The sequence below is a fragment of the Artemia franciscana genome, chromosome 1, assembly GCF_032884065.1.
Source record: "Artemia franciscana chromosome 1, ASM3288406v1, whole genome shotgun sequence".
NCBI classification, from domain to species: Eukaryota; Metazoa; Arthropoda; class Branchiopoda; order Anostraca; family Artemiidae; genus Artemia; species Artemia franciscana.
The window spans coordinates 2,287,202-2,311,363 of NC_088863.1; the positions used below are offsets into that span (position 1 = coordinate 2,287,202).

A 24,162-nucleotide genomic window follows, 5' to 3' on the forward strand; every position below is an offset into this window, starting at 1 on the left:
TTTTCCAAGTTTTAGGTTTCGCCCTCCCAACTCCCCATCCCAATGTCACCAGATCCGGTCAGGTTTAAAATAAGAGCTCTGAGACAAGATATCCTTCTAAATATCAAATTTCATTGATATCCGATCACCCGTTAGTAAGTTAAAAATACCTCATTTTTTCTAATTTTTCAGAATTACCCCCCCCCCACAAATACCCCAAGAGAGCGGATCGGTTATGTCAATCATGTATCTAGGACTTGTGCTTAATATTCCCACCAAATTTCATCCCGATCCCTCCACTCTAAGTTTTTTCCAAGTTTTAGGTTTCCCTCTCCCAACTCCCCCCCAATGTCACCAGATCTGGTCGGGATTTAAAATAAGAGCTCTAAGACACCATATCCTTCTAAATATCAAATTTCATTGAGATCCAATCACCCGTTCGTAAGTTAAAAATACCTCATTTTTTTAATTTTTCAGAATTACCCCCCCCCCCCCGAACCATCCAAAAAAGAGCGGATAAGTTCCGATTATGTCAATCATGTATCTAGGACTTGTGCTTATTTTTCCCACCAAGTTTCATCCCGATCCCTCCACTCCAAGATTTTAGTTTTCCCCCTCCCATATCCCCCCACTCCAAGAAGTGTTTTCCAAGATTTTAGGTTTCCCCCTCCCATATCCCCCCCCCCCCAATGTCACAAGATCCGGTCGGGATTCAAAATAACAGCTCTGAGACACGATATCCATTCAAACATCAAATTTTATTAAGATCTGATCAACAGTTCGTAAGTTAAAAATACTTCAATTTTTCTATTTTTCCAAATTAACCGGTCCCCCACTCCCCCCCTCAGATGGTCAAATTTGGAAAACGACTATTTGTTATTTAAGCTGGTCCCGTCCCTGATACGCCTGCCAAATTTCATCGTCCTAGCTTACCTGGAAGTGCCTAAAGTAGCAAAACCGGGACCGACAGACCGACAGACAGACCGACAGAATTGGCGATTGCTATATGTCACTTAGTTAATACCAAGTGCCATAAAAATGGCATCAGTGATAAACCAAGACCTGCTGCCATCTTGGGGCTAATTATTACCCTCAAATCAAAAGAAAAAACTAATATTTAATTTTTAAATCAGTTGAAATAATTATTTTGAATCATGACGTAGATTTATAGAAATGGAGAAAGGGAGAAATTAAGAAGTGTTTCCCTCAAAGATTTCTCACTGCATTTTGAAAAAAAAAACTACTTTTATCAAAGGGTTGCAAATCTGAACAGTACACAAATGAAACAGAAGGAGAATGGGTTTCCTTTCATTTATTTACATATGGTTAATTAAATTTAAAGGTGCTTACGTGTTAGCCCGGAAACACTCAAGAAATAAAGTTAGTTAATCCTAAAATATGATGAAAACATAATATATAAGTGAAAAAAATTATGGGAACTACAACAAAGAATTATGGAAGGGGGGCCGCCCAAAAGGCATTATATCAAATATCTAACCTAGCCCAACCAAGATACCATCTCTATATATTAAATATTTAATAAAAATATAGCTTCAACGTAGTTTATTTCAGTGAACGTTAGCTAGATGTTTCCTTACACGGTATGGTAAACCGATTTTTAGCAGCAAAGTTTAAAGTGATGTCGGGCTAACACGTAAGTACCCAATTAAAATTGGAATAGGAATAAGGTTAGGAACAAGTTTTAGTTTAAACATAATTCCTGTTCTTATTTAATTTCTCGTAAATTAAATTTATTATTACTAGTTTATCTCCTTATGCTTCCTATAAAAGCAATGGAATGGGAAGGCTGTTTCAATAAACAGATAAATCATTAAAACAAAAACTTACGTTAACAAAAAAAGGTACGATGAGTAATACCAGAGCTATTTCCAGCTTCGGGTTCGTTATCGGAGACAAGATCCACTCTCGTACGCTATCCCAAAATTCCAGCTGAATGAGTCCTGTTATCAGGATTTTTTCCACTCCCATTATCGACATATAAATGGCACATTGACAGGACCAGGCAAAAGGTGAAGGTGGAGAGCCTATAAGAAAAGAACTTATTAGGGAAAATTATAAATATTAGGGAAAACTAAAGATATACTTATTATATTATTAAACTATAACATTGATAATAAACATATAAACTAATATTAGGGAAAAGTAGCCTATAACAAAATAAGTAATTAGGGAAAACTAGAAATACTAGGAAAAACTAAAAATATACTTATTATAATATTAAACTATAAAATTGATTATAAAAATATAAATTAATATTAGGGAAAACTAGCCTATTACAAAAGAGCTTATTAGGGAAAACTGAAAATATTAGGGAAAACTAAAAATATATTTCACAGTAAAAATAGGATTTACTTCTGGGAAGTAAAATCGAAGTGCGACATAAAAACAATTAACATGTGTTTATGGGAATATATTTATTATCATAAAAGGAAAATACACACACACACACATAACAAAATTACTGATTAGCAGGAAAACCGTGAGCAGCCTCATCACGATTGCTCAATTAAATGACAAGCGTTCCAAACCTTGGCTACGTACTATCCACCAGCACCAGCACCACACGACCAGAAGGAGAATTTCTATAAGAAAGTTAGCTCTGTCCTAAAAGACGACCATGAACTGACATCCTCTGTGTAGTGGGAGAATTTAATGTAAAAGCTTGCAATGAAGGAGACTATTGTGCCCAAGTCAGGTGTAACTATGGCCTTAGAAAACACAACGAAAATGGAGGGTTGCTAAGAAAAACGACTCAGTCCATTGACTCGGTTGTTATTAGCACTCTCTTCACCGGCAAAAATATCCACTAGTACTTCTGAACTTCACCTAATGGCCGTAAGGAACAACCGGATCGACCACTTACTGATACGTAACAAGAGACAGACGTCGCTGTACGAGATACACGCATTTGGAGGCGCTGATATCTTCTCTAATCATAGCCTTATGGTTTCCGAAATCAGAGTTGTCAGCCCCAATGCAGGTGAAAACAGCTAGGCAACGGCCCTATTATTGTAAGAAACTGAGCATTCGAAATACCCAGACGTAGTTAGCACGGAAGCTTACAAACAGGTACGACGCCCTCAATCAACTGTGTGATACAGACCTGGAGACAGCTTGGCAGGCTATCAGAGAGACCTACAGTGAGGTCCCTCATGAAAAAAATGCTTGAAAACGTCGCCGAAGGAACAGCAGATTTCCCCAGAGTTCTCAGATACGATCAAAAAGATGGACACTGCTGAATATCCTGTCACCTAATGCAAGTGAGGTCCTCGATCTGGACTATGCTACGCTTGACAGGGCTGTCAAGAAAAGTGTCCGCACTGACAAGCGTTGTGGCCTTGAACTGAAACCTGAGAGCGCTGAAAAACCTGCTAGACGGGGAATCTTCCGGCCAGTATACCACCTCACCAACGAGATAGTTGGAAAACGTTCCGAGACCCGTCAATAATCATACTAAACGACTCCTTACTAATCTGGAAAATTTAAACAGGGCCTAGGTGAAGCATTTCAAGAAGTTGATAAAAAAAAGAAAGGACGAAGACCCGCTGATCTTCAAGATAACCCTGATACACTATTTCTAAACACAGCCACTGATATTGAGCCATCCTCTGGTGGAGAGATATGAAAGCCGGTTAAGAGCTAAATTCCGGAAGTCCGCAGGGGAAGGCTGGATCGGGGCCGAGATGAGTAAATACCATTTAGCTGTATATATAACTATGTGGACAATGGTCTTTACGATAATCTGAAGAAAAATAGAAATTCTTAAGGACTTAACAAAAGCAGACTCTTAGAATTTTCAAAAAGGGCGAGTCTGCAAAAGCGAGAACTGGAGATAATTCAGCCAAGTCTCTGTGAGGAGTAGCACAGACTCCAGTCAAATAATTAATGTGGTGATTCCATATGCAAACCAAAAATGCTCTTAGAAGAAGCAAAGGAACGGGGAAACATTCTGCACTCAGTCTTCATGGATTTCGAGAAAGCTTTTAACTCCGTAGATCCCCTAAAGCTTTGGAAGGCCCTCAGATACTACAATATCCTTGATAAGCTCATCCGAATCATCCAAATCTTTTAAAGACACAAAATGCTGCGTAAAGACAAGGGATGGCAACATCCATTACTACCAAACCATGAAAGGGGTGAAGGAGCAAAGTTGTGTACTATCACCACTATTATTCATCCTCATCGTCGACTATTCTTGGGAGCCCACCACAAGCTTGCTTCTTTAGACTCTTTTTTCTGCTTATTTTCATTGTGTTATATTTAAAATAAAATAAATAAAGATGATAAGAGAGCACCATCCACAACACTGGCAACAGCATGAGAGAAGTCAAGCTCGGAATCGATAAAATAAAAAAGGCAGTTTTTTCAACTGAAAGTAAGGAGCAGCATTAAAACTAAAATGAACACAAATTATTACGTATATGGGGGAGGTCAAAAGCTCGTCAATACAAAAACCGTTTAATTGGAATAAGTAGCTCTTTTAAAAGTAGGTCTACTAACAAAACTTTAGCGTAAAGAGCGAGGTATTGACAAAGGGATAACCTCCCGCATATACGTAATAATTTATGTTCGGAAGGTGTAAGTTTTCATCTTGCTCCTTACTTTTAGTCGAAAAAGCTTGCCTTTTTAATGTAATTTGTGACCGTTTTTTAATAATGCTGCAATATCTGCACCCCCCTCCATGGGAAATTCCCCCCCTTACGATTCCATTACCAGAAAAATATCCACTGGAAACGTCTGTACTTCTCAATAGCCAATAGTATCTGTATCTGTAAACAATGAGCAAAGTCCATTACCCACAGCCCTTTCCTCGAGGACTATGAGGGGTTAAGTCACCCTCAAAGACACTGTTATTCGAGTTTTCGACTAGGCTAAACAAAATGGCTATCTCAAACCTTTGATCGAGTGACTTTGGAGAAAAACGAGCGCACGAGGGGGTTTGATGCCCTACAATATCTTTGGTCACTTAAGAAGGGTACTAAATCCTTTGATTTCCGATCAAGTGAGCCCTCTGCCAATCTTCTACTATTACCATTTCGGTATGATTATCCCTGGAAAAACCAACACAAAAAAAACAAATAAACACACATCCACGATCTTTCTTCTGGCAAAAGAAAAGAGAAGCGAAATTCTCCATTTATTGTACATAGGAGCTTGAAACCTCTTCAGTAATGTTCTCTGGTATGCTGAATCCACCTCCCCCCTCCTTTTCAAAATTGGGCAAATTTTATCAAGCTCGTAACTTTTGGTGAGAACCATAAAAATTTGATGAATTCTCCACATTTTGAATAAGCATCAAAATTCGATTCTTTTGATGTATCTACTGCTATCGGAACTCTGTTTATAAGAGTTTCGGTTACTATTGAGCTGCATCGCTCCTAACTTACAGTTCATTGCCACAAACTGTTTGACCAGGTAAATCCAGCTTTCAGGAAACTGACCCCAGTTAAGCAGTCAGCTGTACCCTGTTCGACTTCAGCTGAGCCTGTTGAACAGCAAAATCCTTTCGACGCTTTACTATGGTTCCGAAACATATGGCTTAGACCAATACCTTGGAAGGAAACTCTTCACGTACGAAAAAAAGTGTTTAAAGCCCATTCTCAACATCTGTTGAATCCAAAAGAAAGCGAACAGGGTACTTGTCGGGCATTGGAAACACATCCAAGAGCTAAAGTTTGGCTAATCCTAAAGAACAGTAACAAAACATGATGATAAAATAATACTCCAGAAACAAATTATGGAAAGCTAACCTAACCCAATATAACCTAACTCAACCTCCACCCTAATCCCTAATGTGCAAAATACACAGCCCAAAGTAAGTCCAATGTATTCTGTCATTCTTGGGCGTGTTTCCGATAGCCGACAAGCAGGGTTGCCACCCAGTGAAAGAAATCACCAAATTTTAGCGATTTTTTGGTCGATTTAGTTATTTTCTTCAATAATCTAGTGATTCATGAGCTGATTTAGCGATTTGTTTTATTAGGCAGTATAAACAATCACTAAAAATAGTGATAAATAACTAGAGGTGGAAACCCTGCCGATAAGTACCACGAACGCTACTGTTCGACTTAAGATGTCTCAGCCACTCATTACTGGAGTTACAAAATATCGAAAATGGGAATACCTCAGGCATGTGGTTTACTTGTCGAAAACTCGACAGCCAAAGGTTGTCCTCCAATGACAGCAACTCGATACCCGAAAAAGAGGACATCCAAAAATAAATCACCTTGCGAGGTAGTTACCAAACCACCCTCTCAATACCTCACTTCAACCAGAATGGGAGGATGTATGGGCAGTCGCAGATGTGACAAATAACTGGGAACTCTTATCGAATGACCTAAGCACCACTGAAGGCACAGGCCGTTTGAAGCTGACAGTTTGAAAACTGTCACTATTGCTGCTTGCGAGAAGGTTTCTCTCTGAGAGGTCCCATTTACCCCTCTACTCACATAAATTACTTTTATCACCTAAGCGAGGATTCTTCAAGATGAGCGTTAAAAAAAAAATGATCCTTTCTACGGCACTCTATCACTATTTGAATTCCCTCTCTCTGAAAAGGATAGATTATCCAATACGTCATCGTATTTCTTCAAAAGATCCGCGACCCTTGATGGGTCTGTTACAGTAAAACATGTCAATAAGTTCTCAGTTCTACTACAAAAACACGACTTTAAAGTATTATTATGGCCGAAAGATAACTTTAACTTAAACCTCATGTAAAATCACCTATTCTAAGATACGATGAGGTAACTTTTGCAGAAACAACTAAGCTAAAAGAATTATAATACAGGGTGGGCCAGAAGTCACTGACCCTTTTTATTTTTCAATACCATTTTTATTTCTTAATAGTTTTTATTTTCCTAATATTTTTACTTTTTCATATCCTGGAAATCAATTATAGAGAAATTCAGTAACGTACAACGTACGGTATATAAAGTGATACGGTATACGTACAACTAACGGTATACGTACGTGATAGAAAATCGATTTTCATCGCCTTGACTTTATGATACTAAAATACCATGCACATAACTGTTAAAATGAAAAATTTATCTAACATTGAAATGGGTCAGTGATTTTTGGCCCACCTTATATAAGGATTACAGCTTGGATCATACATACATCGCGAAAAACCAATTCCCAGATATGTTTGCGTACTTTATCAAGACTTTGTGATATTCGTCATATTATACCATTAATTCCGATAGGATGTTTCCTGCTAACGGTGGCCTCCACCGTTTTCTCATACCATTCATAGAATCTTTGCTGGGTTCCTTGTTAGGTTTGCACTTTCTTTCAGATAAGGATGGTCAACACAAAAGAAAACTATCTTGAATCTAACAAGGCATCATCTGACACCGCCGTATAGTTAAATCCTACTCAAAGAAGTACGTCAACCGTATTAACATGCACACATAATTTTTTTCTTATTAATCACAAAGCAATTTCCCGTAAAGCAATAAGGATCAGTTATTAGAGAACCGGAGAGCATTAGAGGCAGTCTAAATTCAGTTAAAACTACCATTTATAATGCATATTGGATGAAGTCAATTTGAACAGAGTTAAGAGCTCATATGACACTTGTGACGAGGTCGGAAGCCAAGAGCCAAGAGCTTATATGGCATGAGCTCTAGCAAAATTCTAAGAAGCAATAGATTGATTTAAAATGAAAATCAAAGACTTAATACCGGTCAGGATTTAAAATAACAGCTCTGAAACAAGAGGTCCTTCTAAATATCAAAATTCATTAAGATCTGATCACCCATTCGTACGTTAAAAATATCTTATTCTTTCTCTCCCTTCAGCCCCACAGATGGTCTAATCAGGGAAAAATCTTTATCAAGTCAATTTTTGGAGGTCCCTGAGACGTCTACCCATTTTCATCGTCCTAGCACGTCCAGAAGTACCGAATTCGCCAAAGCACTGCCCCCCCTAACACCCCCAAAGAGAGCGGATTCAGTCCAGTTACGTCAATTACGTATCTACGACATTTGCTTATTCTACCCACCGAGTTTCATTTCGATCTCTCCACTCTAAGTGTTTTCCAAGATTTTCGGTTTCCCTCTTCGACTCCCCGATATGTAACCAGATCTGGTCGGTATTTAAAATATGAGTTCTGAGACAAAAGTTTCTTCTAAATATCAAATTTCATTGAGATTCAGTCACCCGTTCATAAGTTAAAAATACCTCAAATTTTCTAATTTTTCCGAATTAACACCCCCCCCCCCCCCAAATCCCCCAAAGAGAGCGGATTGAGTCTGGTTATGTCAATTACATATCTAGGACTTGTGCTTATGCTTCCCACCAAGTTTCATCCCGATATCTCCACTCTAAGCGTTTTCCAAAATTTCCTGTTTCCCTCTCCAAGTCCCCCTAATATCACCAGATACAGTCGGGATTTAGGTGGTTGTTAACAATCAGCACTAATGGGGCTAATAGAGCATTATATCAGTTTATTATTAATCCTTTCTAATAAATGTCAAAATAGAATTCTAAAAAACCAACTATACACATTTCAAATTAATTAATTCCTAAACTTTAATACTGCACTCCTTGGGCAGTCAACTACTTGGATACACTCCTTGGTTTGAAAATGTGCCTGAAGAAGCTCTTCGTTATACATACATTAATCAACAGCAATCTGCCTTATAAAGCTCAATCATTTCAAAGTGAAAATCATACTTCATGCAAACTATCGTGTGTACAACACGGGGGGAGGGGCTTTGGCACCCTCATCTGTCATGCAACCCATTTCAAACTCTGTCGATATAGATAATTACTGTTTTATGGTCCAAAATACAGGAATGTCACAATTTCCTATGCTCTTTTCTCTTTTGTTGCAAAAAAAAGGCGCCACATCTTTAAATAATGATTCCACTGAGGTCTCTTTTGAAAATTAAGTAAAACACAAGTTTTTTTAACTGCAAGGAGCGTCATTAAAACTTATAACAAACAGAAATCATTCCGTACATAAAAAGGGTTGTCCCTTCCTCAACGCCCCGCTCTTTACGCTAGAGTTTGACTCTTTCTCACAACTCTACTTTTTAAAACAAAACAATTAGCGCTAAGAGCGAGACGTTGAGGAGGGGACAACTCGTTTCATCTACGGAATAATTTCTGTTCGTTTTCAATACGTAATAATTTCTGCTCGTTTTAAGTTTTAATGTTGCTCCTTACTTGCAGTTAAAAAAAAGTTATTTTTTTATTTAATTTCTGATTTTGGCTTACCACATATGAATAATTAAAACGAAATTTGCATATTTTTTTTTTTTTTTGGCTAAATGGCTTTCTCATAGTTATGATCGAAAAAGAGGGTGGGACAGGAGGCCTAGCTGCCCTCCACTTTCTAGTTACTGAAAAAGGGCAACTGGAATTTTTTTTATGAACGTTTTTATTAGTAATAAATGTAAGTAACTTACAAAACGAACTTTTATATTTGTATATTTTTATTACGTAAATGAGGGGGGTTCGCCCTCTCGTCAATACCTCGCTCTTTACACTAAAGCTTGAATTTTGTCCCAATTCTTTAAGAACGATCCCTGAATCACAAAGGCCGTAAAATAAAAAATTGAAATTAATAAAAACACTTTAGCGTAAAGAGCGAGGTATTATGGAGCATACGGACACCTTATACAAGTAATAATTTCCGTTGGTTTTAATGCCTCCTCACTTCCAACAGAGTTTTTTCTTCTCTATATTTTTTTTAAATAGTGCTAGAAAATCCTGCGTTCCTTTCAAGGAAACTCTCTTCGCTCATAATCAATTCCTCCATGGAAAGATACTTTGCGTTGAGGGGGGGCCCCTCAACGCAAAAAACTCCCCCTGAAAACATCTGTACATTTCCGAGTAACAATAATTATATGTAAACAATGGTCAAAGTTTGTAATTTGCAGCCCTCCCCCGGGGACCTTTGGGGATTAAGTCATCCCAAAAGACTTAATTATTAGGTTTTTTGACTATGCTGAACAAAATGGCTATCTGAAAATTTTGGTCCAGTGACTTTTGGAAAAAAATGAGCTTGGGAGGGGGCCTCCCAAGGCAAAACTGCCCTCCAGTTTTTTGGTCACTTAAAAGGGCACTAGAGCTTTAATTTTTGTTAGAATGACCCATCTCGCGACATTCTGGATCAATGGGTCGATACGTTCACCCCTGAGCGAAAAAAAAGAGAGAAAAAAAACAAATAAACACGCATCCGTGATCTGTCTTCTGGCAAAAAATACAAAATTTCACACTTTGTAGATAGGAGCTTGAAACTTCTACAGTAGGGTAGAAAATCAGACCTGATGTGTGATTTTCGTCAAGATTCAATGACTTTTCGGGGATTTTCCCCTCTAGTTTCTAAAATAAGGCAAATTTTCCCAGGCTCGTAACTTTTGATGGGTAAGACTAAACCTGATGAAACTTATATACTTAAAATCAGCATAAAAATGCAATTCTGTTGATGTATCAAAATTCCATTTTTTGAGTTTCGGTTACTATTGAACAGGGTCGCCCCTTACTACTGTTTGATCTAGGATTATTGACTAGAATATTTCATATTATGTCGATAGGCGCTCATATCTGTTGATTTACGAGTTACATTGAAGCAGTCCGCTGTAAAGAACTGTAATCAGCCAAATTGCGACGAAACTGTAAAAAAACGAATTTTGATAACAATTAAACAAGCAAAAGAACAAGTTTTACGCTAATTCCTAAAATATAAAATTCATTAAGTTTACTGTTACCCATAAAAGGCCATGGCTATGAGACATTTACGTGATTTCAAAAAAGTCCCCCCTCCCCAAAAAGTCAAGTGATCTAGCGAAAACAACATCATAAGATTCAGCATACTAGAGAACCCTAATGTAGATGTTTTTAGCTCCTACTTATAAAATATTGAATTTCGTTTTTTTTTTTTTGCTTTCCAGGGGCGATTGTATCGAATAAATGGTCTTAAAAGGACAAAAACAGGGCTCTTTTTAAGTGATCAAAAAGAATGGAGCGCAACTAGCCTTCCTCTGCCCTGTTTCCCAAATGAATATCCGAGAAAAAATTTAGAGATAGCCATTTCATTCAACATAGTCAAAAGGTACAATAATTCTGCCTAATGGTATAACAAGACCCCAAAATCCTGAGGGAAGAGGACATAAACTATGGAATTTGCCAATTATTTAAAGATATTATTCGTTATTTGTTTTAAATGTAAAGTTTTCAGCGGGGGTATCCATGGGAAGAAATTTTTCGGAGAGGGTATTCAAATATGGGAAAAGGGTTTTCTCAGTTTGATTTAAAAACCGGTAAGAAATTAAATTAAAATTTTTTTTTTCTTTATATTACAGCAAGAACCAGCACTAAAACTTAAAACAGAATGAAACCATTCCATATATGATGTGGGCTGCCCCCTCTTCAGTTCCTAGCTCGTTAGGCTTAAGTTCGACTTTTTATCACAATTCTTTAGGAATGACTCCTGAAACACAAGGGCCGTTTAATTTGAATAAAAAAGATTTTCAAAGAACTTCAAAACTAGCGTAAAGAGGGAGGGATTGAAGAGGGGGCACCCATCCCCTTATATACGAAAAATTTATGTTCTTTTTAAGTTTGACGTCGCACTTTACTTTAAGATGAAAAAAACGCGTTTTCTTATTTAACTCCAATTGAAGCTGTAACTGTTCAGAGGATTGCATTTTCTATTTCTGACATTATGCAAAGTAGCATGTGCTAATAGCTTTTGATGGACAATTTTAAAATTAATAAATTTCACATATTCAGAAATAGTATAAGCTATATGTTTTATTGTTCCATATGTTAAAAAAAGTTTTATTTTAAGACTTTCGATGGCTTTTCACAAGGGCCTATTCCACTAAACGTTTCTTCGTGACTCTCTTCAGTTGGAGGTAAGCTGCTAATCTCTCCTTCAATCCCAGTATTTTACATTCTGATTTAATACTTGTATAGCACCCCACATAACTCATTATAGAAGTATCCGAGAATTGAAGGAACTAGTGAGATTGATTTCTGCCATCTCTCCCAATTCTACTTTAATATTTATCTGAGGGGTCAGGGAGAGTTAGAAAATTAAGACTTAAGAATTCAGTATTTGAGGCACGCTCTCTCCCCAATCATCAAATTGGTCCACTATGTTAAAAATAGAATGAAATCTCTCTTTATTGGGTTTATTCTAAGTATTTTGACTCAACACAGTTAATAGTCAATTTCGTATCAGAACATTGTGAACTTAGTAGATCGAGATTGACATCGGGGCATTGTTTGGTAGGGACATTGTCGTGAAGATGATAGGGGAGTAAGAGCAACAAATCGTCGACAAATTTGAATTTGTTGATATGTTCAACCAGCAAGTAGTTGATGATGGCAAGAAACGTTATTCCTGCCAGTTTCGTCCCTTGCGGGTCACCGCAGGTTATTTTAATCCACTCTGAGTTACAGTCTTCTTCGTGTAAAGCAAATACTTTTTGCTGTCTTTCAGACTAAAAATGGGCAGTGCAAAATGGGTAGTGTTTGGTGCTTAGCACCCATTCGTTTTAGGTTTTGGCAGGCCACTAGGTGTAATAGAGATCAAAAGCTTTGCGAAAGTCGATGGCTGCTAGGTCGACAAAACAGCCTTGCTTTTCAAGCTATTTTAGAATCTGATCGTACATTCTGACTAGGTATATAGACTTCCACATTTTGGGAGTCCACCATATTGGTATTTGTTGATAGTCTGTCTTACTTACTCTAGTAGCCGCCACAAGATGAACAATTCTGTCATTTTTACCAGGCACGGCGTTAGGGAGGTTGGTCTTAAATCATCACACGACTTGGGCGGGTTCACTTTGGAAATTGCACGGATGTGGGCCTTTTTCCACGATATAGGGAAGGTCCCAAATGGAAATCACTGGTTTATAAGAGCCGAGAGTGGTAGGGCTAGGAACAAAAGAAATTCATGCATGAGCTTTGCAGGGATTTCGCCTGGGAAAGGAGAGACGTTTATCTTTAATTTCCTGATTTCACTATGCACCTCAAATACACTGAGCGCTCTTGTGCCTTCGTTGGGGCAATCATCAAGAGGTGAGGCTTTCTCCTGGGGGGTAATGGCTGAAAAAGTGATACAAATGCAGGTAAGAAATGCATTAACGTCACTAGACCATAGTATTCGCCCATTATCGTCAGATATCTTGACACTGGTTTTCAAAACATTTCCACTCATCGCTTTGACTGAGCGATGCCACATTGCAGGTTCAGTGTTGAGCAGGGGGTCAAATTTTTCACGATCATACTTACGTTTTGCATTTCTGATCATGTTAACTTTTAGATTTCTTTTGGTCGCTCCTTGATTTCCCTTGCCGCTCGAGTAAAGGAAGCCGCGTTCATGGATCAGGGCCTTAATAGTGGGCGTAATCCATGGCTTGTCGTATTCACTTTTATCCACAGTCTTTGTTGAAAATATCTCGAGGTACTTGGAGCACATTTTTTCACTGAAAGCACACATCCTTTGCTCAAGAGTAACATCCGTGGAAACCTCTGGAAAGTCATATTCGGCAATCCAGCGGCCATATTCACGGACTGCAGAGTCAGTTATTGGTCTAGTTTGATCCGTGAGAGCTTGGGTTTTCTTAAAGAACTCTTGGGTTTGAGAAATAGGGCGAAGTGATCAGACAAGCCGACTGGTCCAAGAGATGTCGGGGGTGGTATAGGTCCTCAGTGTCTGTAAGAATCAGATCGAGGGTACTGCCAGACGAATGGCAATGTTCACAATCTGATTAAGAGAAAGACTAGAGGCTAGCCAAGCTTTCTTTGTCTGGTGAAAATCACCAGCAATTATAAAAGCAGGACTGCTATATCGACTTCTAAGTGTATCAATCGTTATTTGCAGGTAGAAAATTAGGTCACGCCTGTATTGTGCACTTTCAGGGTAATATACAAATGGCGTTATGACGCATGAAAAATGACGAGAAAAGCCCACGATTTTGCACATTATCCATATAACCTCTTGATCTGGAATTCTGAGTTCAGGTAAGAGTTCACACGAAATGTCTTTCCTCACACAGATTTCTAACCACCTGTTGTCGCCTCGACTGTGTCGAATATTTAGAAATGAGCTGTATCTCGCAATCCGTCCTGTAGTCTCATCGAGGTTCCAAATTTCCGTCACAGTAGCAACAGCTATGTTGCTGCTACGGAACAGGACTTCGATGTCTTCCATATTGTTAAAAAGGGATCTACAATTAGCCAAGAGGAAATTAGGCATGGTGGGCCAATGGGACACTATCGACTTAAGAACAGGCGGGCTGTCCCATAAGGGCACACAGGGGTTTGGTAAAATCTTTTCAGACCCGGTATTTTAAATATTCTGGATATCTTGATTTTCACCAGGTTTCGCTCAAACACTTGTTTTGGAGAAGGACAATAGTCAAGGTTTGTCACTAGTTCCGAAATAGCACACCCCGTGCGCCTTCTCCTTTAATTTTTCCCTGTCCGGCATCCACGTTTCCTTCGTGTCAGTTTGTTTCCACTGGTGGACGATGCGCCATCTGTGACTTCTCTCGGTAAGTTAAATGCACTTAGCGTAGTCCAGATAGATGGCGCCAAAACGGTGGAAAGGAAACAAAACAATTAGGTCAGTTTTTGGCACAGCGACGGCTTTAGCAGGGGTGATTCTAGTACAAAAAAATGTGGAAAAAGCTGCATAAGCAATATCATTTTCACCATAAAGAAAAAACTTTTGCCCACAAATATAGAGCTAAACTGTGGTAAGATGTTTTGCTAGCCGGGCGGCTACCCACGAAAAACATAGCATCTGTGATCATTCTTCTTGAAAAAAAAAAGGAAAGCTTGCATTTTACAGAGAGGGATGTAACAGGGCTTGCTGATATGCTAAATTTTAAGGTTTAATTATCGTCAGGATCGCTTGACCTTTTGAGTGTGTTTTACCCGGTTTCTCAGGTAAACTTCCCCAAGATCCTAATTTTTGGTTGATAGCTTTCCGTTAAACACACTTTATTTTTTTAACAATAATCATATAGAGCCAATTCTTTTAGTTTATCCTTTTCCTATTAAATAAAAAAAAACTGTTTTTTTAAGTAAAAGTAAGGAGAAACATTAAAACCTAAAACGAACAGAAATTATTACGTATATGAGGGGGGCCCCCTCGTCAATACCTCGCTCTTTTCGCTAAAGTTCGAAATATGTTCCAATTGTTTAAGAATGGCCCCTGAATCACAAAGGCCGTTTGATTAGAATAAATAGCTTTCCTGACAGTACTCAAAATTTTTGCGTAAAGAGCATGGTATTGACGAGGGGGCGAACTCCCCTGTATACCTAATAATTTCCGTTCGTTTCAACTTTTAACGTTGCTTCTTACATTCAGTTGAAAATACTTGTTTTTTTATATTTAATTTCTGATTGTTTTTTAAATAATACTGGGAAATCCGGCACCCCTTCACGGAAAATGTTCTTCCCCAATGAAACATTCCTCAATGGAAAGATCCTCCCACGTGAAGCTCTCCCCCCTCGCAGCCACAAAAAACCTCCCTCGAAAACGTCTGTATACTACCCAATAACAAATACTATATGTAAACAATGGGCAAAGTTCATAACTTGCAGCCCTTCCCCCAGGGACTGTGGGGGATTAAGTCGTCCGTATCTTGGTATAACCATTGATGGAAATCTATCTTATAAAGAACATTGTAATAGATTATGCGTTAAAATCGCCCAAGGAGTTGGTGTAATGAGGAGGCTTCAGCATTTTTTCTCCTATGAAGTTCTACGACTCATTTATTTTGCCTTGGTGCATTCCCATCTTACGTATTGTCCCCTGATTTATTTAGCAACATTCAAATATCATATAAAACTGATACAGACTCTTCAAAACCGGGCTCTTCGAATTTTGCAAAGATATTTAGCGTCGCCTTCTTCCTATCCAAATGAATCTAAAACTGAACCTATATATTTATTAACTAATATTTTGCCTGTTTCAGAATTATTCACTCTTCATTCTTTTTTATTCAAGGTAAAATATGACCGCTCAGAATTGCCTTCGTACTTTTGTACGAGAAATTTTTTCCCTGAGCAACCTGACCACATTTATGAAACCCGTAATAAATGGAGAATGCAGCACCTGAAATTAACCACTGAGAGATCACGGTTCTCGCCATATTTCTCGATCATGGGTTCATGGCATCTTTATCTACCATGTATTGACTACAGTAAATCTCTCCCAAATATAAAAAAGCAACTTCATTCTATCCTTATAAATAAATTCAAGAATCAGTGATAAAAAAAAATCTTAAAGTGAATAGTTGTTTGTTTGATGTTGATAGGGTGGGCCAATATTTTTTTCAAAAATGTTGCCGGTCATCGGTCACCCTCGCTTGCACAATGTTTTTGTTTTGTTTTTCGGATTGATATTTGCCGAGTGTCAGTTGTTTTGTGGGTGGGTTCCCGTCTAGTGGTGAGTCGTGGATTTATTTATATTTATTTTATGCATTTGTTTTTGTTTCTTTTATTTGTCAAATAGGTGTGCTATATTGTTATACCGGGTCTTTGTCAATCGACCTTGTGTCTCCGGCTTGACCTTTTTTTTATATTGTGTGTGTTGTACAGAAGTTTAAATAAAAATCTTGAATCTTGACAGACCGACAGGAATTGCGATCGCTATATATCACTTGGTAAATATCAAGTGCCATGAAAATTAGGATTACTCCAACTAAATAATCAGAGCAATACCCTGCTTTTTAAGCTGAAGTTTGACTCTTGTGTAGCATTGCTCCAAAAACAACGGCACCTCTAATTATTTTTGTTCACTTTATAAAATAACACCTTCAATATTAAGGAAGAAACTTCTTAGTGCTTATGTTTAACTTTTCCCCCAATGCTTGGACAGTAGAGAACTAAAGCCCTCAATGTTTCAACAATAAGAAGACGTCTGTCATCCCCCTTAGACCCAGTACAACAAGCTTAGTGCAAAATACATTACTCTAAATCGAGATGTAAAGCAATAGCGCGTTCCTAGTTAAGTTTTTTTAGGAAGAGCAGCAATTTCATATTTTAAATAAAACGAATGATTTTTTTAAAACTTGTTCCCAAGCTACCAAGAATTTTGTAACAGAATATAATGCCATATAATGTAAAATAAAAAAACGAGTTTTTTTACTGGAAGTACGGAGCGACATTAAAACTTAAAACGAACAGAAACTACTCCGTAGATTAAAGGCCCCGCTCTTTACGCTAAAGTTTGACTCTTTCTCTCAACTTTACTTTTTAAAACAGTAAAAAAACTTTTTTGAACGTTATTTTTATTTCTGAACGTTTTAAAATCAATACATTTTTTTATTTTGGCTCTCCGCAAAATGAATAATTAAAACGAAATTTGGAAATTAATTTTCTTTGACTAAATGGCTTTCTCTTAGTTTTGATCGAAAGATTTTGAGAAAAGATGGGGTTGGGGAGGAGGCTTAGTTGCCCTCCAATCTTTTGGTTACTTAAAAAGGCAACTAGTAGGCTACTTAAAATTTTTTAAGAACGTTTTAATTAGTAGAAAATATACGTAACTTACGAATTATCTTGCGTAAAGAACTTCTATATTTGTGTATTTTTATTACGTATAAGAAGGGGTTTGCCCCAAATTCTCTAAGAATGACCCCTCAATCACAAAGGACGTAGAAAAAATAGTTGAAATTACTCAAAATACTTTAGCGTAAATAGCAAGGTATTTAGGAGGAGATGAACCCCATATGTGCGTAATAATTTCTGTTCGTTTTAAGTTTTAATGCTGCTCCTTACTTTCAGTTGAAAAACTTTTCCATATCTATTTTTTCAATATTTTTTTTTTAATAGTGCAAGAATATCCTGCGCCCCCTTTATGGAAATTATCTTCTCCTATGACAAATTCCTCCATGGAAAGATCCTCCCACGTACCCCCCCCCTCCCAACCAAAAAAATCCCCTTGAAAACATCAGTACACTTCCCAATGACCATTACTATAGGTAAACACTGGTCAAATTTTGTAACTTGCAGCCCTTCCTCCTTGGACTGTGAGGGAGTAAGTCGTCCCCAAAGACATTGTTATCAGGTTTTTTGACTATGCTGAACAAAATGGCTATCTCAAAATATTGATCCGTTGACTTTGGGAAAAATTTAGCTTGGGAGGGGGCCTAGGTGCCCTCCAGTTTTTTGGTCACCAAAAAGGGAACTAGAACTTTTAATTCCCGTTAGAAGAAGCCCTCTCACGACATTCTAGCACCACAGAGTCGATACGATCACCCCTGGAAAAACAAATAACAAAATAAACATTGTGATCGGTCTTTTGGCAAAACATACAAAATTCCACATTTTTGTTGATAGGAGCTTGAAACTTCTACAGAAGGATTCTTCGACACGCTGAATGCGATGGTGTGATTTTCGTTAAGATTCTATGACTTTTAGGGGGTGTTTCCCGTATTTTCCAAAATAAGGCAAATTTTCTCAGGCTCGTAATTTTTGATGGGTAAGACTAAATTTGATTAAACTTATATATTTAAAAGCATCATAAAAATCCAATTCTTTTGATGTATCTATTAGTGTCAAAAGTCCGTTTTTTAGATCTTCGTTTACTATTTAGCCGAGTCAGTCCTTACTATAGTTCATTACCACGAACTGTTTGATTATATAATAGTAATATAATAGCTATGAGAGAAAGAAGTGACAACTTACGCCATGGACTGTAATTTACAGGAAAGATGGTCTGCAATTCCTTTTTCATAAAAAAAAAACAGATTTTTATTGTCATCAAGGTGCAAAGTTGTCACAGGATAGATAATTCAAGTGAAATAGTTTATTAGCACCAATAGTTAAAATTGACACCACAAGTAGTTTAATAGTTTATTCGTTTACGAAGCACCTGTTCTTTGACTGCTTTAAAATTTTTTATAGCCAACATTTTGTCCTTTCTAGACATTTTTTTTTCATTTAGCGTTGATGGGGCAATCTTATTAAATCTTAATTAGTTACTTCAACGCTATGGCATAAGTCGGCTAAGGTTCAACCGCCTTCCTCCATTTTAAGAGGTTGCTCCATCAAAGAACTAACCTCTCAAGACCCAACAGACCAAAGAATTGAAGCTCAAGCTGAAAAACTTGAAGGAAGTTGAAAAAAATTTTCATGAAAGAAACAACTTTTTATTATCATCAAGGTGCAAAGTTGTCACAGGATAGATAACTCAAAGAAAATAGTTTATTAGCAGCAATAGTTAAAATTAGCACCACAAATAGTTTAATAGTTTATGAAGCACCTGTTCTTTGACTGCTTAAAATTTTTTTATAGCCAACATTTTGTTCTTTCTAGACAATTTTTTTTCATTTAGCGTTAATGCACTTTATGGGCAATCTTATTAAATCTTAATTAGTTACTTCAACGATATGACATCAGTCGGCTAAGGGTCAACCGCCTTCCTCCATTTTAAGAGGTTGCTCCATCAAAGGATTAACCTCTCAAGAGCCAACAGACCAAAGAATTGAACCCCAGTTGAAAAACTTGAAGGTTCAATCTGTTAAATCTGACCCAAGCTGCTCTTACTAAAGAAAGTAGCACAATAAACTTAATTAACATCATCTAGTGCATTTGCATGAGTGTTAGATAGCAGCAAAATTTGTGTTAAGATGTAGATCGAGGTTGGAAATCATACTTTCTGTACAGTTTCTGTTGTTGTTTAATTTCCATTTTCATTTTGCAGTGTTTTTATCTTTTTCTTTGGGAGGGGGAGTGGGGCTGGGGTTCAACCAGACCATCCAGTTTATTAGAAAGTAACTGTTTTGAAATGATTCGCAGGCTTTTTGCATGACATGCGCTTATGTCACTTGACTAAATATAGCAAATCTTCTTTTTTTCATGGTTCGTTTGAACATGGCGATTCAGGGTTGGCACTACCTTTCTGAGTCTTATTACTAATTTTATTCTAATGATTTTAGCAATACTTAATGCCCTTCAAAGATTTTCCCTTTTTTACTATTTACATTATTTACTTACCATACTCGCCAAATATTAAGTACTCCCATCTGTTCCTTTCCGCAAGATAGATAGTTAGTCGAATTCCAGCATAAATTACAAGAAGACCAACAGAAGAGTCTAACAAGAAACTAACCAGATACCTAAAATAATACAAAAACCAAATTAAAATTTTATATCTGAATACTCTGGGCAATATATTATAATTTACAAAAACGACAATACTCGTAACAATAATTTTTACTGAAGGGTACAAAGGAATATTAAAGTGCAATTCAATGGATATTTCATAATAATATTCATTAATAGTATTTTATTAGCTAAAAAAAAGTGTCGAATTGAATTGTAAAACCCATCTTGTTTTCAGACCAAAACATATAATAATAATATTAATAATAATTTATTTGCACCCTCTATCTACAAAAATGCACATCGAGAAGCAAAAAAAAAAAAAAAGAAAAAACAAGACAAGAACACTCATAATAGAACCTTAACTGACTTAATACACACATTAGCATACTACTACTACTAATAATAACTCACTGCAGCACCAAGCCGCCTGAGGCCAACACAGCTACGCACGCTCCTCCTCCAATATAATCTATTTAAAGCCTCCCTCTTTACACCCTCCCAGAAAGTTCCCATTTCCTTCAAATCTTTATTATGACATCCTCCCAACCCAGACAAGGACGACCTGCTTTCCGTGTAGCCCCAGACGGTTGGCCAAAAAGGACAATCTTCGGTAATCTGTCATGCTTCATCCGTAGAACGTGGCCTAGCCATCGCAACTTTCTTTCATTATAGCCCTGGAAAGCGGGATTGAACCACATTTTTCGTACAAGCTACTGTTTGAAATACAGTCAGTCAGCCGGGTACCCAGAACAATCCATCGGCAATTTCTCTGGAAAACATCTAGTAAATTTTCATCTGCTTATAGGAGTGCAACATACTAATAGACTGTTAACATACTCATAATACTCACGCTTTGAAGATACATAATAAAAAAAATATTCTAACTTGGCTTAATAAAATTCAAATGAAAGTCAACTATTTTGTCAGTCGGTTTACGGAAATTCGTTTTAGGAAATTACGGAAATGTATCTATTCAAAAACACCAAAACCGCCAAGAAATATAGCTATTTCAAGTCTGAATGGGCAGCTGAAGAAATATTTACAAAATCCAAAAAAAAGACAGAGCTGATTTGATTGCGTTCAGTAGCAGAGAATAACTACCAAATTGGTGTAATGAAAAATACATGGGTCGCAAAGAAGGAAATATAAAGCCTGCCCATCGTTTTTTTTTTTTTTTATCAAATTGTCCCCTGATTCTAGCCAGCAAAATGTAAGATTTTTTCAGTTTTTCATTCAGAGTATTTATAATAAGTATTTTTGTGTATCTAATAGATCCACCGAACAGATGACCAAGGTACTTAAGTGAAACAGAAGCAGAGAATTTGGCAGGGCCAACTTGAATATATATCTGGATGTTGTGAACCAAAATGAGGAATTCAGTTTTTGAGGGGGCAGCTAGAAATCCAATCCCTTTTAATCTAGGTTAAACAGCATTCACAATAGTCTGTAGTGCCTGAAGACAGGAAAATGTTGTCAGCGTAAGAGAGGTGGCTTCTATCTATGTAGGTTTAAAGGGGGAGGGGCATCCATCGACTTTGGGCAATTATATATGCTTTTGAAGCTCTTTATCCCCTTCGTTTTCTACTGGCTCCGGTGAGGGGGTCGAGGGGGAGGGAAGCCATGGTTCGTCCTTAAATTTCTGCTTCAAAAGTGCTAAATTCAGAAAGTGGGACAGATAGCTGAGCAGACGGACTGTCATAGTTTGGGCCCGTTTCATATCCTGGAATATCATAATTTCATAGTTGTAAAGGACCTTCATACAAAGAACCTTCACTTTTAATTGAGGTAGAGTTGCTGATTTAAATGTCGGAAATTAGACTCGGAGGGTTAATTACTGGAAGCGGAAATTTTGAAACGTTGATGGTAGTATCCTTTGTAACTGTCTCTTTAAATCTTTTATCAATAGCCACCCTTATCTTGATGTAGTCATGAGTCCCGAAGTTGGGTTGCCTATCCTTAGTCCATTGCCTTACACTGATTGGAGTGTCTTTCTTTATGTGCGAGCCCGTTGCTGACCCACTATTTTCTGCTTCTTCCTAACATAAGAAAATAGCAACATACAAACACAGGAAAAGAATTGTCGGCGCAAGAAAGGTGATTTCCATCTATGTAGGGCTCAATAAGGCAAGGTGGATTATAACGTGTAGCGACCCCAATAGCACTGTTAAAAACGGCAGGACTCAAAACAGATTTTACTCCACAAGGAACACAAGTGAGACTACTGGTCTGGCCATCAGACTTTATACGAATCGATGAGCACTGATACAAATTCCAAAGACAAGAACATATAAAAGGGTTTATTCAACTCCTTAAAGAGTGATACATACATGGTTACGAAGGCAGTAACAGGTTTTCCTTCAAAACATTTTTGGCTTATATCCAAAATGGCTGATCATCAACAGTTCATCGACCTCTCCTATATACTATCAGGACTTTGAACCTGAACCAGAAACCAACACAAAAGATTCTTATTTCTGAAAACACATGTCTCTGACCACTCTTGAATATTCCTTGATCAGGAAGGGTCTCAAATAAAACACAAAAACAAACCAGCAATTACCGTCAGTATTAAAGCTCGGAAATGGAGGTAACTAGAGCACATGCTTAGGAATGCAGGACAATAGAATCCACAAATTCAAACTCTAATGGCAACCAGTTGAAAGTAAGAAGCAAAGAAGACCTCAAAATATTAAAATAGACCTAACCTGAAAAATATTTGCAGGGTAGGGTTGGCACTGGCGCAGATTTCATGTCATAGTGAAAATACACAGGTTTTCGAGGCAAACACTGTAAAGGATTTCTCCGAGTGCTCTGAATCTACCGAGTTGGATTTTCAGTAAACCTGACATTTAGCTATGAGTGAAATTCTAATGGTTAGAGATATATTACATCAGAGAGTAAATGGTAACGAACTGTAAGTAAGGAGCAACACGGCTCAATAGCAACCAAAACTCTAAAAACCGGAATTTTGATATTAATAGATATATCAAAAGAATTGGCTTATTATGCTGATTCCAAATATATGCTTTATTAGGTTTAGTGTTACCTATTAAAGGCTAAAAGCCTGGGAAAATGTACCTGATTTTCAAACAAGGGGAAAAGATCCCCTAAAAGTAAACGAATCTGAATAAAAATCATCCGTCACATTCAGTGTATCAGAGAATCCTACTGTAGAGGTTTCAAGCTCCTATCTACAAAGAAACAGAATTTTGTATTTTTTGTCGGAAGAAAGATCACGGATGCCCGTTCATTTTTTGCTTATTTACTTTTTCCCATGGGTGAAAGTATCGAACCAATGGTCCTATAAGAGCAGGAGAGGACTCGTTCGAGCAGAACTTAAAACGATACAGTAAACTATCTAAGTGACCAAAAGATTGGAGGGCAACTGGCCCCCAACCACGTCTCTGTTTCCTCAAAATCACTCGATTACCTAAAGAATCTTTCCGTGGAAGGAGGAGGACTTTTCCATGAGGACTGAGCCTAATTTTTGGGTATTTTTGAAAAAAGGATCGAAAATTAAATAAAAAACAAGTTTTTCAAATGAAAGTAAGGAGCAACATTAAAACTTAAAACAAAGATAAATTAATAGGTAGATGTCAGGGGGAGGGGTTTACCCCCCCCCCCCCTCAACCTCTAAACACCTCACTATTTACACTAAAGCTTGATTTTTTCTCAATTCTTTAATAAAAATTCCTGAAACACTAGCATCGTTATGTTAGAACAATAAGAAGCTTTCTTGAGTACTAAAAAGAAACTTTAGCGTGAAGAGTGAGAAGTTGAGGAGGGGTAAACCCTAATATACATAATAAATATAATAAAATAATTTTTTTATCAAATAAAAAAACAAGTTTTTTCAAATGAAAGTAAGGAGGAACATTAAAACTTAAAACGAACTGATATTATTACGTAGCCTATTCACCAGAAAAACTTGTTGTTTTCACTTAGTTTCTAATCTTTTTGAAATAATGTTCAGAAATCCAATTCCGCTTCGACATAAAATTCCCTTCTCCCGACAGAAAGATCCTCAAGTCAATTCAATCCCGGTGTAAACTTACCCCGGACAATTACCCTTGA

At 37.3% G+C, this 24,162-nt stretch overlaps 1 protein-coding gene across 2 annotated transcripts in view; it reads right to left on the minus strand.

Moving 5' to 3' along the window:
- Nucleotides 1–24,162, minus strand: part of LOC136043898 (store-operated calcium entry regulator STIMATE-like) — a 62,625-nt gene that overhangs the window by 16,077 nt on the left and 22,386 nt on the right. Inside the window, exons 3-4 of one of the 2 annotated variants that reach the window (XM_065728938.1) lie at nucleotides 19,978–20,099; nucleotides 1,858–2,024 (exon numbers count right to left, since the gene is read on the minus strand). In XM_065728938.1, the coding sequence (XP_065585010.1) occupies nucleotides 1,858–2,024; nucleotides 19,978–20,099 (289 nt within the window). Of the gene's footprint in view, nucleotides 1–1,827; nucleotides 2,025–19,977; nucleotides 20,100–24,162 lie in introns of both variants that reach the window. The other variant, XM_065728928.1, reaches the window with a different exon arrangement.